At 32.9% G+C, this 16735-nt stretch overlaps 1 protein-coding gene across 3 annotated transcripts in view; it reads right to left on the bottom strand.

Moving 5' to 3' along the window:
- The window catches only part of LOC119838415 (acetylcholinesterase-like), a 38143-nt gene that overhangs the window by 18143 nt on the left and 3265 nt on the right, over positions 1-16735 (bottom strand). Inside the window, exons 2-3 of one of the 3 annotated variants that reach the window (XM_038364356.1) lie at positions 4318-4518; positions 413-1728 (exon numbers count right to left, since the gene is read on the bottom strand). In XM_038364356.1, the coding sequence (XP_038220284.1) occupies positions 413-1598 (1186 nt within the window). In that variant the 5' untranslated portion in view covers positions 1599-1728; positions 4318-4518. Of the gene's footprint in view, positions 1-412; positions 1729-4317; positions 4519-16735 lie in introns of those variants that run through there. The other 2 variants (XM_038364355.1, XM_038364354.1) reach the window with 2 other exon arrangements.

The raw sequence follows: 16735 nt of genomic DNA, 5'->3' as shown, positions 1-16735 counted from the left end.
ATGGTATTGCTGTGTTTATACTGTTTGCGCAGGCGTGCCTCCCTCGCGGCAGGTGTACAGGACAAACGACCTCGAACTCTGTGCTCGATATTGATGGATCGCCTTAAGGTTAGATAAAAGGAAAATACGTAAAAATTATAACGTGACCTCTCCAATGACTGTCTGATTGCCATATATTTATATAAACAAGCAACGTATAAACAGCATCTAATAACATATAACGATGTGCTCTTCAGATGGCGTGTGTAAAATAATATTGTAAATAATCCTTGATAAAACAATATCACTTACCGCAATATTACATTAACAGTACTCAGAAGCTAATAAGTGGTTAGTTTAAATGTGCGAAGATAAATAATAAGGTGATAAGGGAATAATTAAAAAGTTAAATGAGAGAAATAACATTCTTTACCTTCGTCCTGGTTGCTTCCCAGTAATACTTCTGTGTTGTGGAAACTGCCTTCTTTCATCATTGTTTCAGGATCTTTGGGCAAAAATACACCATCAACGGTAGGTGCAGATGGAAAGCCTAATATTCCGGTGTAGGAATTCCACTGTTGAACGGATATAGTTTTTGCGTCTACGCCGCGCATGCAATCCATGACGAGACTCGGATCTACACCTAAAAGACTGCTATTACAGTTGCAATCATCGACTAGAACTTTTCCAATTTCCTGCGCTCTTTCACCAGTCATCCAACTCCACGGTGCATTCAGAGTTCCTGACTGAAGTATTCCCCTTTTAAATAAACCTTTCATTTCAGGTGACAACATATGTAAACTAACACTACCACCTCCCGCTGATTCACCAAAGAGCGTTATCAATTCAGGATCACCACCAAATGCACGTGCGTTGTCTTTTATCCAGCGGATTGCCAATTGTTGATCCCAGAGACCCATATTTCCCGGCGCTTCTTCACTTCCAGGTGAAAAATATTTGTTTAAATATAAAAATCCAAAAGCGCCAACTCTGTACTGCATAGATGCAACAATCACATCACTAGAAGCCGCCATTATGTCCGCTTTATAGAGGTCAAGTGTAGCCGTTCCGCTCATGTACCCTCCACCGTAGATCCAGACTAAAATTGGCACTTTAGGTCTCTCAGCGAGGGGTTTGTCCTGATGATGTCTCACACGCAAATGTTGAGGCACCCAGATATTCAAGTATAGACAGTCTTCAGAGATATTAGTGTTTGGATTCCACATTTCTTCGCCTTCAAAGCCGGGAAAGTATTCGTATCTCTCCTGATAGCAGCTGTTCGGCATAGCCGTAGCTTCAAGGACACCGTGCCACGGTTCGATCGGTACAGGTTTTCTGAATCTCAACGGTCCTAATGGGGGTTTGGCGAAGGGAATTCCTGTAAATATATGTACTTCGCTACCCATCACAGTCTTTGCATAACCCTTAACGAGACCACTCTTGGTTTCGACGATAAGAGGGTCATTATGAAAATTTTTCGGCGCTTGACTGGTCGTTGGAGTGGTGTGCGTAGTGGACGTCGTAGTGTCGTGATGATTCGCCCATGATCGCGCACAAGCTACAGACACCAAGCAACACAGCAACAATTTAGTAAATACAATTCTGCTTTGAGACGTCATTGCGACGATAAAGTCCTCTATGATTTACTGAGACGTATCGCGATGTAATCTGAAGTAATCTGCAAGCTTGATTATCGAGTATTTGTTAAAACTCATTTCTTCAAATCAACTCGATGCTGACGAATTGTACCTGAAAATAAATACATTTATGAGAATTTCACTTATATTCAAGTTAATAATCTCAAGGAGGTGGTTTTATATTCATTTGTTTATTTAATCTAAAAAATCCTGTATAAAAGTCAGGTCAAGTACATGATGACACAGCCAAGAGTTTTGGGACAAGGTTCAAGGTTAATCTATCATCTCTGAGTTACCTACAATATAGTGTGCTACACGTAGGTACAATATACCCAAATATATTTTTTTTCATATTATTCCTAGTTCTGTAAAATATATGTAAAGTAACAATCGAATAATTTTTACAAAATCGTTCTGTTAAATCATGAATCATTAAAAAATTTGAATATTCACCTAAACTGGCATTAAAACGAAATATAAATTTCCAAAGCTAAATCGCTAGATTAAATGCAGGTCTTATGTAAATTTCATAAATTGTAATTAACTTCGAATCAAATTCTCACACGCAAAACAATAAATTACCGGAGCCCTTTCGACATCAAATAAATGAGTCGTTATTATAGGTACCAAGTATACAGCTCTTGAAATGGGAAATCAATGTTTGTAAAAGTGGGTCGGACAAGCGGTCACTTCAATACAGATTTATGCTAACTAAAAATTGTCTCTTTACGGTTATGTAATAACAGTATAATACATATAATTAAAAACTAAACAAATAATTGATCTTTACAAAATGCATGTTGACATCGTACATTAAAACACAGACACTATATTTATTTTGCAAAGTAAGAGATAATAAATATACCAGAATTAACGACTCGACAATAACATAGTTAAAGTTTACTGGTTGCATTCTCAATAGGATGCACGTTATTACGTCAATTATTGTGATCGGTAGCTAATTAAACTTCAAAACATGTCACGAACACCTGTTGTCTCTGACACTGGTCGGTATAGGTAAGTAATTATTAATTTAAAACCGTGTCCTTCATATGAATGACAAGTATGAATCGTTTTGGTGTTCATTTGTAGTTCAACTATGATTTAACTGTCTGCTTTTTGTTAAAAGGTACAAATTTTATCTATCTTTAATTTATTTGCTTTTTAAATACATATTTTATGATCCTGAAGAAATTGGGGTTTTAAGGAATCTAAGAACGGAAGATAGTAAGCATATAAGTTCATCAGCCCTGTAGTATCTTTTTATTATAACGTCGATATTTGTGAGGGTGTGGTAACCGCTTGAACTTGACCTAATTCATAGAAAATGCGAATGTCGATATTCATAAAAAAAAAACTAACAAAATCAACATTATAAATTGCATTAAGTAAATGGTAAATAGAAAGAGTTCTTCATAGTAACTGTATCGGAAAAGTATCCCACAATACAGTATCTCTAATCTGTGTTCTGCAATCTTGTTACATAACTAAATTACGTCAGTTTCGGGACTTTTACCTGATATTACTAAAGTACAAGTGCAGGTAAATATAAAATAATTAAGTTTATAATTATAGTTCCATACTAAGTTAATGGAGTTTCTATGTCGAAGGCTGCTACTGAAGCGTTCAAATAGCCTTCAAAGTGTCTTAATACAACTATAATAAACGTAAATGCAACTATATTAGACCTAACACACCACGTAAAAATGCCGTAATAAAATTCCGTCGTGACATTGAAATGAATTAACTAATCAAGATAACATGATAAAACTCAACCCCCATGTTCCATTATAGTTCAAGGTCCATTGTTCGATTCTGCAGGAATTATGCTATGGACTTGCAATGGCCTGTATAAATTTGGTATTTGTAAATTATTTTAACGAAGTATTCAATTATATTTCAGATACCAAATTATATATTTATAGTTAATTTTTTGATATAGTTGCAGCAATAGGTACATTATATTTGAAATATACCCATTTTATTATTACTACATTAATAAAGATTTGTAAATCGAGGAACCTTGATCAGTTTCAACAAAAAGCGAAATAATAATAACGAGTATATAAATAATAACATGCTTAGATAAATAAGACACGTATAATGCACAACCTAACTTTTAACTATTCAAAATATTTTGTTGAGCCAAAAATAAATGGATTCTATAGATTAGAGAGGAAGATCCATATCCAATCAGATGGTTATCTGGATTGAAGCCTCCATTAAAGAATATTAAGATTGGCATGTCAATGTATACGCTAGCAATTTTAATTAAAACCTACGAGTTCAAGTTCTGATCAAAATAATTCTCTGGTAATTCTGTTTTTAACCGACCTCAAAAAAAGACGACATTTACATAACACTAAAAATAAATGTTTCAATCAATATGACAAAACTAAACAAATGTTTATTAACAGACAGGTATGGAAGGACAGTGACATGACGATCATGAAACGTAAAGACACTAACTGTTAGACGGTAAACTGACCTACGCTTTGCAAAACTTTATCGTTGTCTGACACACAGAAAACATCGCTGTCATTGTAAAAACATGTAGCATTACGTCCGTGGAATGGTAAACTAACTTCGAGTGGATTTAGATAGAAATTATACCAAATTATTTATACGTCTTTATTCATGTCAACCTCTCAACAATACGAAAAATAACAAAAGGGTAGAAAATATACATTTAAGAACCTACCTTTCTGAAAGCATCAGTAAAACATTGCATTTCGATGAATGGATTTGATATCACATTTTGGGCGCATACAAGAGTCAGTAACCCATGGTTTAGCTGCAACCTTTGTACGTTATAATTCAACCCAAATTTCCAATCTTATTCGGACTGATGAAACACGAACAGCTTTATAATTTACTTATATGTCACAATGTTTTCCTAAAACTAAAGTATAATACTAAATATTTAAATAGCTTTGGAGATTTATATAAATTTAAGACCACCACCACCACGTCCACTTTAAAGTCAAAAATTGAATAAGTGTGGGGGTAGTTACAAACGGTTAATGGTTTAATATATCATTACACACAATGAAATATAAAACATTAGATAAGTTGTTATGTTCTAACAAAACAACTATCATTAATAAATTATAAATCTAATTTTAACGTATAAATTATTATTTGTAAGGAAAATAGGAAGTTTATATAGTAGACCAATCAACTGGTCATACATAACTTATAACATCAAGAATTGGGACGAAACTAACTGTATGTTACATGTTTAGTTATATTTGATTATGCATTCTGATATATTAGCATATGGTGAAAGATTGAAAATAGAAGAACAAGTCTAGAGTTATAATATCTGACTTATTCTACCTGATTATTTTTATTTTTATTTACCCTTATTTTGTTTTGTTGCAGTTATAGTAGAAATTTACATTTCGCTATTTCGTAAGCCACCGAAATCTCATTAAAATAATTATAAATACTTTTTTTACATTGACCGGAACAAGCAGGAAAAAACTCAAAGAAAAGTAAAATGATATTCACAGACGTGATCTGAAAAATTTATGTAATAAAAATGAGAAGATTTCTAACGGACCAGCCAATAAAGAGCATTTGTGGAAACGAGAAATTACCGTATTTTAGGGTTACAGCGGTGATGGCGTAATTCATTTTATTTTTATTGGCAACCCTAACGACAAAATCATTATGCAGGTGATATGTGGTGTTACGTGCGAAGACCCTTTATGACAGAAATGATGGGGTGAAACACGTTATTACATCACGAGTAAGTGATTTGATTGAAATAAGATATTAAGGAAGTGGGGGCTGGTATATAACCTGTTCCTTTTTGCAAAATCAAAATTAAAAGTATTATCACCTTTATTTATAGAAAGGTAAAAATAAAATAAAATGTAAATTGTTATGTAGTTAATTATCAAAAACTCTCACGTTGCCCTTGATACTGTATAATCGAGTCAGAAGCATCAAGTTCTCGCTTCAAGATGTATGCTCTAATGTTGGGCAAAACAAGCTGAATAATTAATTAGATTCCAACCACCAGTAATTACCTCAATACAATTAAGTCCGAGCGCGTTGATGAAATGATAAATAAATTCAGTATGTTAGGGATGGTCCAAAGTTCAGTAGCTTGCGAACAGAGCGAGTCTACAGAGACCAGACCTCGTGTAAATTAACTTAGTGATACTCTGTATGCAGACTGTAGTCTCGTAACAAACTACACCATATCTTTGTAAAAGAACGAAGTACTATTGTATTAACGGAATTATAAAACTAGACGGTACATAATAACAACCCATATACAGTGTGATAACCTCAAATAGCCCAGAAAAAGAAGGCGGTATATCTTAGATGGAATTAAATGTGGGAATCGAACAGGATTCGGAACTAATTGAGCGAGCTCGCTACGGAGAAGATGCCACATCCCTACAAAAGATCCCATTGTGCATCCTTTATCTCTTATGTCTTAAACGCGCTACGTATTTGCAGAAGCACTAACTCCGCGACATGATTGATAATTAATCAGTGATGATTGCTTACCATCAGAAAAATAGCTCGGTTGCCGCTCTAACACAAAACAATCCTCAGACAGACTATTCAGTTTTGCTTTTGATTATTATTAGGTTACAAAACTCTAGCAATAATTACTCGCTATATAGAAGACAACGCTATTTTCTTAATTCTCATGAATTTTAATTACCTACCATACGTCACCATACCAATTACCATACCGTACCATAACAATTGTATTTTATGCATGTCAATATGACAGAAATACATATTTTTTTATTATTGAAATATTTTTAAAAAAATCGAATGATTTTCTTAAAGAAGTCTGGCGATGTACATGTAAACATAACTATGATCAGTCGCGCTGATGTGTGGTTATAATCACTATAGTAAATATACCTACTGCTCAAATTTACCTTAATTTCCTCATCAATCCAACAAGATTTTTGACCAGTACGTTCTAAACGGCCGATTAGTGTTCTTAGAAAATTAAATCAGCGACGTCAGAAGCGGTGATAAAGTCGCGAAATAACGCGACTTACGAGCACTCCAAGAGGGCGAGGGGTGGGGAGAGGAGGCGGCGCGCGCCGCTCGATAAATCGATGCTGGTAATACAATGCTTTGCGACGCGACGGCCTTGGTGCTGCAGCCTGCAAGACACACCTCCGCCCTACTCCCAAGTTCATTGCCAACTCGCCTATCCTGACACATAAATTATAAAGCTTTAAGTCCACTTATGCCTGATTTACTACGCGAAACACGTGTAGACTTAAAAGCCATTCCAACGTACACGATATTAGTTCTTACGTGGGGTGTTGTTGTTTATTTTAATATAGCGATTAAATAAAACGGTTGGGGTTCATTTGAAATCATGATATGGTGAATTAGAACTACGAATAATTGAGTCTTTTTTATAACTTTAAACAGTTTTATTGTACAGATATATTTGTATATATTATGATTTGCAGTTTAACGTAAATTATATTTAATACAAAATTTATTCATTAAGTAAGGGGGAAGATAACGATACACATGATGCTATATGATGGCTATTCAAGAGAAGACAATATATCGAGCTAAGGTTCAAGGGTAAAACGGTGATGTAAAGATGCTCTATGAAGTGTACGTTTAATAATATTTGTTTGAAATAAAATATTTCTGCTGCGGAAAAAGGCATGAATGCGTTACCTACTATCCTATATCCTATCCTATAAAAAAAGTATTTTATATGTGTTTGATAATTTGATGCAAGGTTTAGAAAAACTTACGCATGGATAGAACATCAAAACTTTAATATGTAGAGAGACGCATAATCAAACTTTACGTGTAATGTATAAAAATATTTTCGTGATAGATTTTTACAATACACAATTACCTGGTGTAAGTGAATTTGCAAACCTATGTGAACACGCAAGTAAATTATACTTTCAACTATTTCAGATAAAAAACTAAACCCGGTAAATGTTGGTTCACCCAGTAAAAAGTTAGGAGGTAACAAACACAAAAAATTCAGTCCTATTGATAACCCCCTCTTTCTTGAAGTCGGTTGATAACGTGAACACGAAGTACGTAGAATTAGAGTAATTTGCTCTTTTGCTAGTTAATTATTAATTAACGCGATCACTCAATCAAGCGGAGGATGTTTGCGACAGCGTAAAGTATAATATGTATAACTCTGAATATGTGTTATAATAATTTGATATACAAATTGCTTGTAATGTATAGTTGAATGTTCATATCAAATGCTATAATATGCAATGTTTATCATCAATTTATAATTTCATTATAATTAATACGAAATTGTGTTTAACGTGGAGCAGTGCGTCCAATATTTGTATGCCAATTTGTGGCTACTGGTAATAACTTCCATCTCTTTGTATATCATTTTTATATATCATTTTTATTATATTATCAATCCTTACTAATATTATAAAGAGGATACGGTGATTGTTTGTTTGTTCGCAACGGATCGATTTTTAGATGTGATTTTTGGGTTTGGAGATAGTTGGGAGTCTAGATCATGATATAGGCTACTTTTCATCGCGGTGAAACATCTGACTCTCATTTTTTGTCCTTTGCCTAAGCGGTAGTAGCCGCGAACGAAAAGCTGTTTTATGATATTCGTGGAATGTCTTAGTGTGTGTTTTTTTCGTTATTTTCAACTGACTTCCAAAAAGAAGGAGGTTATCAATTCGACTGTATATTTTTGTGTTTGTTCCCCATCACTTGTTTCTGGGTGAATCAATTTTTATGATTCTTCTTTTATTTGAAAGGGGCTGTCTACCACGTTGTCCCATTTAAATTTCGTCTAGTTCTGACATTTTGAAGGCGGTTTTTGATAAAACCTTGTAATTAATTATACGTGATGCATTTGGTGATAGTTTTAGTTTGATATTGTGTTTCAATATGACTTGTTTATTATATTGTACAATACAGGCTTAAAACTGGGTGAAGCTAATGGAAGGAGCTCTAAGAAATTAATCTGCTGATTTACTTTACTATACTTACTTTATTAATAAGGTAAGTAGGCAAATAATAAAATTTACGATCTTTATATTCTTTTGCTAATATAAAGCCATGAGTAATTATGCGACAAAAGATAGCTTTGAATTTATATTCAATCTTTGTCTATGTCTGACACACATCATGTATTATCGTTGAAAATATAGTCAGAAACAAAATATACACAAATAAAAGAACACGTTAATTCTCTAACAAAGATATGAATATGTAGTGTAGGTATATATATAAATATTTTTGTATGTAAGTATATGTATGTATAATAGCTAATAGATAGATCAGTCAATAAGAAGAATCAACAAACAACCTACCAAGAACTCCCAATGTGGTCAAACTTTGTTAGATGCGTATATTAGCACTTAATTTAATGTAGAAATAATTAAATGGAGTATAATATGGTTTACTAATGACAAATGAAATTTGGTTTGAAGGTCGGTTTTCGTAAAAAAATATATGAATTGTTATCATATAAAAAAACTGCAAAAAAAGTTTAATTGTAATGGAATATAAAATAAGATATCTTAATGATATTAAATGGAATATCGTAAAAAAAAAATCAAACAAATCTAATATAGAGGATAATACCTACCCAAATCACTGTACAAACTAAAACCTTATCTAATTGGGTCCATCTCGGCATCTTTTAATATATAATATGAAAACAAAAGTTTAAAAACAGTTAGACAGGCGATCCTTAAAATAATTTTTTTTAACAAAAAACTAAAGAATTTGTAGGAACTAGACCAAACTTAAACGGAAACATTTAAATCGGTTGTCATTCAAAAGTTCTGCAGTAACAAATCAAAATAAATACAATATACGATAATACGAATTCAGAGCCGCCTCCTATTTTTAAAGTCGGTTAAAAAGCAATTGTATTTCCCATAATTCAACTACCCATGGTTTCCTCACCCAACTCTAAAAACTAGCCTCGTGTGTCACGTTTCCTTGACATAAGCTCGCAGCAGCGAGTGACTCAAAGGTCCCATAAGACGAATTCATGCGTCTCGAAATCCTAAACGATTTATACGACGAGGCTTCTAAGTCGTAGTCTGGAGTGTATCGATCGTAACAAGGAGCGGTATTTCGCGGAAAACAGTTTGTGATGTTAGTTTATTATTCTTTGTATACAAAGGAAAATACTGGAAAGTTCGCTTTAAATTCTTTCAGCTTATGCAGAACATCGTAGTTAACGGGAAACACTGATCTAGTTTAATACATTTATAACAGTAATATCAAATCATTGGAGTATTTCCAATTAGTTTTCCATGCAATACAAAATAATAATATGGTTTTTGTTTAATCCTGCATCCATTAATAACCATCTACAGAATTGAAATCTTCTTGAAAAATATGTGCCATCAACCAACCAATCCTGGTGTTAACCTTAATACATAGTAAATATAGGCACAATTAAGAGAGATTACACAATTGAACCTCATTTCTGTTACTAAATCACGTAAATGTCTCAATTGTTTACGGGTAAGTAGATGATTAGCCCACTTGTTTCTTAAAAGAATGAGTTTTTCTTTTGTATTCCTGTTAAAGACTGTATTAAGAACCCCCAGTCTTCATGCGAACGTATTGTATAACTAAGATTCATTTAATAAAAATACGATTATACGATATATTTTTTTGTGTTGACGATGACAAGGGAGCTGGTGGATCGCCTGATGGTAAATGTTACCACTGCCTATAAACAATTGCAGAAGCGTGAGGTCCTTTGAAGACTTAAAATGGAATTGAAAAAAAAAATTGACGACGGGAGTAAAGGAAACGAATGGAAATGGTAAGGAAACACAGTAACACTCGCATATTACTCTTTCACGCCGATCTTCAGTGGGGGTACATTACCCGGTGCGAGGCCCAATTCGTATCGATACGTGCTCGACTCCCACATTCAATTTGATCTGATACGAGGCCTTACGAGAGCCAAGGTGACGTGACAATTATTTTGCATATTTAAAAAAAGGATTCTCTTTTAGTAAGAAAAGGATTGCTTTCACTGGATCCTCTTACTGGATTAAAAAACAAAGAATAGAAGATAACAAATCCACATAACTTCTCATCATCCTAAGAAATACTGCTATTTTTCCTGGACTCCCCCTAAATCAATCAGTAAAGATTCTCTTTTAATAGGTGATTTCTGAAACTAAGTTCATTTTAACATATATAATTATACATAAATCTGGCTTACTTTTCTGCTTCTTTAAAACGCTAAATGTGCTATTTTCTAATTCTATTTCTAAGTATTATATCACAATGACAGGCGCAGTAACCTCCCTGGTCCAAGCTTTACTCTATTTTTACCCAAGTATTGATTAGATTCCCTTTAAGTAGATTGAATGCCCTTAGCACATGTTTTTAATAGAACAACCACGGTGAAATCGACTATAAATATTCATTTCTTGTAAAGTGATCTGAGCCAGGAAGGCATTATGTAAATAATAGACTAAATCCTTCTGAAGATGATTCGCCAAATGGCAACCATCTTATTTGGAAAGTAATTTGTCAATAGACATTTCCTAGGTTGGCATGCTCCATCGTGAATCTCGGTTTTCGCTTTTCGTCAGGCCATACGATTGAATAGCATCCTGGTACAAATAAAACAAGCTATTTCAAGCGGACCTTTAGTAAACTGTTAGTGCTAGAAAGTTACATCGAACAACAATCGGTTGTTTCGTATTATAATTGTGTGTTAATAATAATCAATATTTAAACAAAGACTGACTCCAAAGACTCCCTTCTATTCTTTCTTCGTAAATCAAATATCACGATAAATAATGAAAAAAGACGAAATATTAATTTAATTTCTTAAATGTCACGCTATTTTTTTAAGTGAGGGCCTTACTTGCTTTGAGGCTTCATAATAATTAATATTGACTACCTGACCCGAAAGAAGCTCTCTCGTCTTCGTGAAAACTGTCAAACGCGTGAAATTTAAATAGCCGTTAACTTTTCTTGTGTTTTCAATCGACTTCAAAAACAGGAGAAGGTTGTAAATTCGACAGCTTTTTGTGTTTGTTATCTCATAGTTTTTTGCTCTGTGGTCTAATATCTGCGATTCTTTTTTTATTTAAAAGCTGGTCACCGTGGTCCTATTTAAATAAGGTCAAATTTGGTCAATTTGAAGACGGTTTATGTTTTTTGTAAAAATATGTCCTTTATTTTTTGCGCGAGTTTTTCTAACATTTTAAGGACTTTGTACGAAGAATTAGGAATATATCAAAATTTATGAAGGGAATTAAAGTTAAGTGTGACCAGGAGAAATGGGAGTTCAATTTCTACTTTTATTTTATACACAAATTATGTAATGACCAAATAATTTTTTTTTTTTGGTCCTCTCTTTCTTTCAAATTTGCAATTTATCATCTAAAAACGTGGCCCAATAATGTAATGTATACAAAAGAAAAAAATATATATTTTAACATTTACGCTGATAAATAAGTTTAATTATTCATTTACACATTGATAAATAATTCTCATCACAGACAAAATCATAGTAAGTAATAATTATTTAATTACATCTTCTATATTCAATATATCCAATCTTCCTTAAAATTCAAACCGTCACTGACAAACAACATCAGAACCTAAATAATGACTTAGTAATCATCTAATGCAGACATTAAATAAATTATTTAACCACACATCTAATGACTTACCAGCTCCTTAACAACCTACAAGAGTTCCAAGTGTTCCTCCCCAAGTCCCTAAACAAAATTAATTGAAGTTTATATGCTGTTTGTAATTATTTGTTCTGTAATTTGCCTCCAATAAAATTATGGAATTTACACCACAAAGTTCCCAACTCTGTTAATATCGTGAATTAAAATTGTAAGCTTTTCTAGACGTAGAAGCGAGGACATGACGTCATAAACTCGAACGCTACTAAATTATTCTATAGATCTTGTAGTTTGAAACTAAAAATTAAATTTTCAGGCCAGGTTCTGGGGCACAAAGGCATGTATGCCGTTGAAACAACCTATTTGCATATAGATAATGTATAATAAGCTGACTTAAAATACGTCCTTATTTATTCCTGTAGCTGATTCAAATATTATGTCCTTTATTTATTTTTGTACCGGCTCGAAATAGAAACAAGGTCGATATATAATGGGTCATGTCGTGTAAAAGCTTAGCAAGACTATGTGCTATAAAACTAGGAACAATAATGGTCTCATCATTATAAAAGAGTAATATGAAACTGATGTGATTTAGATATTAGTTCCAGACGAATTTTCACTTTCGATAATCCTATCTTATTCTACTATAATATCATAACTACGAAAATTTGTGAGGATTTGATACTTGGTAATGATGTACCAAAATAACACATGATCTATAGAAATACTTGCTTTTGGCCGTGGGTTCGTGCGCGAGTAAAAGCGAGTGGCAAAGCTGATGTGAACAAAAAATTACGTTTATAGCAGTAATATCTTGTGTTTCAAGATGATGTCACCACAAACGTATGACGCTTTTTGAAATTTTGCATGCGATAAAATAGGCAAGAATGAATTAATCAAGAAAAGTTGTTCATGTAGATTTTTACATAATGAAGCCTAATCTATTTTCAATTTAATATGCTATTTTCAATTTAATTTTTTTTTCTTGGTATATTATGCAAGGTATGACCGTCAGAATTTATTACATTATATCTATCTTTGATCATTGATTTTTATGATAAAAGTTTGCAATTGAAGTGACAATAATAGACGATGTCATCTGCTTTGATGGCATAGAAAGTTCAAGACGTTATAACCTTAATTACAACGTCAGGTCGAAGGACTAAATCAGTACAGATTACAGTTAAAATAGACCTATATAGCCTCCGAGGGTTAGAAAATGTATCCACTTCATTAAACGGTACGATAAAAGCAACCGTTAAGACGACAAAGAAATTGTTTAGGAAATTGATCAGAATAAAGGTTAGCTACATATTGGTAGTGATATAGAGCAAAGTAGTTAATAGCGAAATGTTATTAAAATTGTGGAAATTTTGTTCGCAAAAGCTTTAAAGACTTATTTATCGCATTTATTTGTACCTTATTAAACTATAAGAAACGACCATTTTGCAATAAACATACATCAAAGGCCTTAGTGACAACTGTAAAACATTAACGGTGTATTATTTTTCCTTAGTTTCAGCCTATAAACCTAATAACCCTATTTTTATTTAAAGCACACGTTTAATTAGACGATAGAAGCTGATTGCGATCCACACGAACGAAAATGCAAAACATTCGCTACGTTAATAACAACTCATAAAACAATAAAGCAAAGTTATGTGTTTATAATAAGTGCTTTTTATTTCTAGAAAAATCAAGATGACCTCGGCGTTGTTGCCACCACGTTTGTTCGACCGACTTTGTTTGCAAAACTTGACTTGCGCTAGTGGAAACAGTGTAGCTTCGAATGAGTGGTGGTGCTCAGTCACGCAATAATGTCACTTGCCCTTACTCTAATATACTTTTAGCTTTTTAGATTACTTAAGACATTGTCAAGCTCGTAAATTCGATAGTGGATACAGATAAAACAATCGATTTGATTTTGTTTCGCGTTTAGTTTATCTTCCAGGGGGTAGCGCGATTTCGTCTGTGATACATTAGATATTTTATTTAAAAAATTACCCTTATATACAATACCTAATTGTTATTGAATGAAAACTTCTGCGTCAGTAAGTTTTTGCGACTACGAAGTCGCAGGCTGTAGCAAGTTACTTATACAAATGTACAGTTAATTAATGAAGTTAATTACAAGAGAAACAAAACCAATACTGCTGAAGAAGTTAAGGGAAGACGAGTAAAAATATTAATCGCTTATCAGTATAGTCAGTGATTAGGTTAGGTTAACGATTAAATTGTAAAATCTAGTTACATTATTAGGTAAATGAGGGAGGTCGGGTCGGATATCGATTAGAAAATATTAGAGTCTGAGGCAGAATCGCTGCGAACGTTCTGTCACGTGCGCTAATCCCAGGATAAAAAATAATGGAATAAAAATCAATTTAAGCCAAATATGCCTCAGCATGCCAGGAAAGCCACGTGCTCTTATCTAATATAGTTTATATTAAGTAAAAGCAGCAGTTAGAAATAATTCATTTTTTGTCTGACTTTATATTATTGTGGGTCCCAAAAATGAAATGTATAAAACGATTGTACCTTTTTAACCATCTAAACTTTGACCTTAGTAATATTAATTATGCAGACGAGCCGACTTGCTCATGATTTTCAGGTCACGACATTTCAACTTCAAAATTCGACGCAAATGATACGGTTCAATATTTTCATCATAATTTATATATTTCTTTATAATTCTATATTATGCAAAATTAAAGAAAATAGTAGTATAATGATATTAAATATATAAGGATAGTAAAAAATTAAATGTTATATTTTAGCATAAACTTTATATACTTACTACTCGTCAACTATGTTTGAAAAAAGTTAACTATTTGTTGGCTCGCCAACAACTACTAATATTATAAATGCGAAAGTTTGTAAGGATGTATGTGTGTTAGTTGCTCTTTCACGCAAAAACTATTGAACCGATTGCAATGAAATTTCGTACAGACAGCTGGACAATTGGAATAATATATAGGCAACTTTTTATCCCGATCTTCCTACGGGATACGGACTAACGCGGGTGAAACCGCGGGGTGCAGATAGTATAATACATAATGTTTCAACAGTTTCACAAATCACGCATTAATTGATTTTCAATAGAACTAATATAATATAATAACAATATACATTAGTCGAATGTTTTGAATCTCACCCACACATCTGAAATTTGGATGTTACATAAACGCACCTATTTTCGCTGTGACCTACTCTACTAATAGGTATTTAGGTCTACTGAGTTTGTCGAAACTCAACTTATAAAAGCATGTGGGTGCAAATTTAGATTGCTTTTATTAACCAAGTTACTCAATATCTCCAACTTATTGCTTCAAAAGCTTCAAAATTAGATTGCTTTGAAGTTATATGTATTATATACGAATATTATTCACTGACCTTTAACCAAAGGCAGGAAATTAAGTCCCCGAATAAATAGTTTGTTAAGCTTTTCTATAAATATACTTTACTAGCCGCCCCGGTTGACTTGTATTACGTAAAAAAAAACTCATCATCAAATTGATGTAGTAGCTACGGTGACGTTTCAAAACAGATTCATTTCTTTTGTAAGGTATTTCGTACAAATAAAGAAACACATCTGTCTTCTCGTTAGTTTATTAGTTATACTCCTATATTAGACAAAAGTTATAATTAGTGATAGAACACAATAAAACTGCATGTTTGTATTAATAACCGCATTTTATATCTTCGATATTGTCTTCCTCGATGCGGCTCATTATGAACTATCACGATCAAACTTAAAACCCTTGACGTCTTTCGAAAATTATCTAAAATCTTAAGAGTATTCAAGTATAATTTACTGGAAATTAGAAGTCTAGGGTTAAATTGTAATGGCGTAGTTGATTCTGACATTGAAAATCTATTTAATAAAAGTTTTTATTCGTGTATATGGTGAATACCAAAACTTTATTCAATAATATAAGGGAAATGCTATGTGTTTATGCGGCTAAAGACTGAGGAGAAAAGATTGGTAATGCCTATATGGTTTATTATCGTTGCAGTATGAAGGGCACGAAATGAATAGTTTACTGTTCATAATATACTGAGAATGTTTTTTCTCTGTATAAAAACAACAGGTATTTGTAAATTGAATTATTAGCGCAATGGGAACCACATAAATACGTGCAGACTTGCCAAAAGTCAACAAGTAAAATTTGAATTGAACGATCAAACATCAATTCAGTGAATTTGCCTTATTTAGATAAAAAATATGGGTATTTGCCAAGAACATTTAATATTCATAAATTCAAGGGATAAAGCGAGAAAGGAACAAGCCCGAGCTACATACGCCATGTTGTTTGAGACTCGGGACACTACTTAGGGGCTGCCGCGCACTTTTAATGTTTAATATATATTATGATTAAAAGTGATGGTAAATCATCATCAAATTATCGAGGAGCCGGGTTTTTATGATTACTATATTATTATTCTCTGATTGCTAACGAATTGTGACAACCGTCTAGA

Source organism: Zerene cesonia, unplaced genomic scaffold (genome assembly GCF_012273895.1).
Source record: "Zerene cesonia ecotype Mississippi unplaced genomic scaffold, Zerene_cesonia_1.1 Zces_u002, whole genome shotgun sequence".
Classification (NCBI taxonomy): Eukaryota; Metazoa; Arthropoda; class Insecta; order Lepidoptera; family Pieridae; genus Zerene; species Zerene cesonia.
Note: the sequence above shows the minus strand (reverse complement) of the source record. Positions and strands in the feature narration are given on the sequence as shown.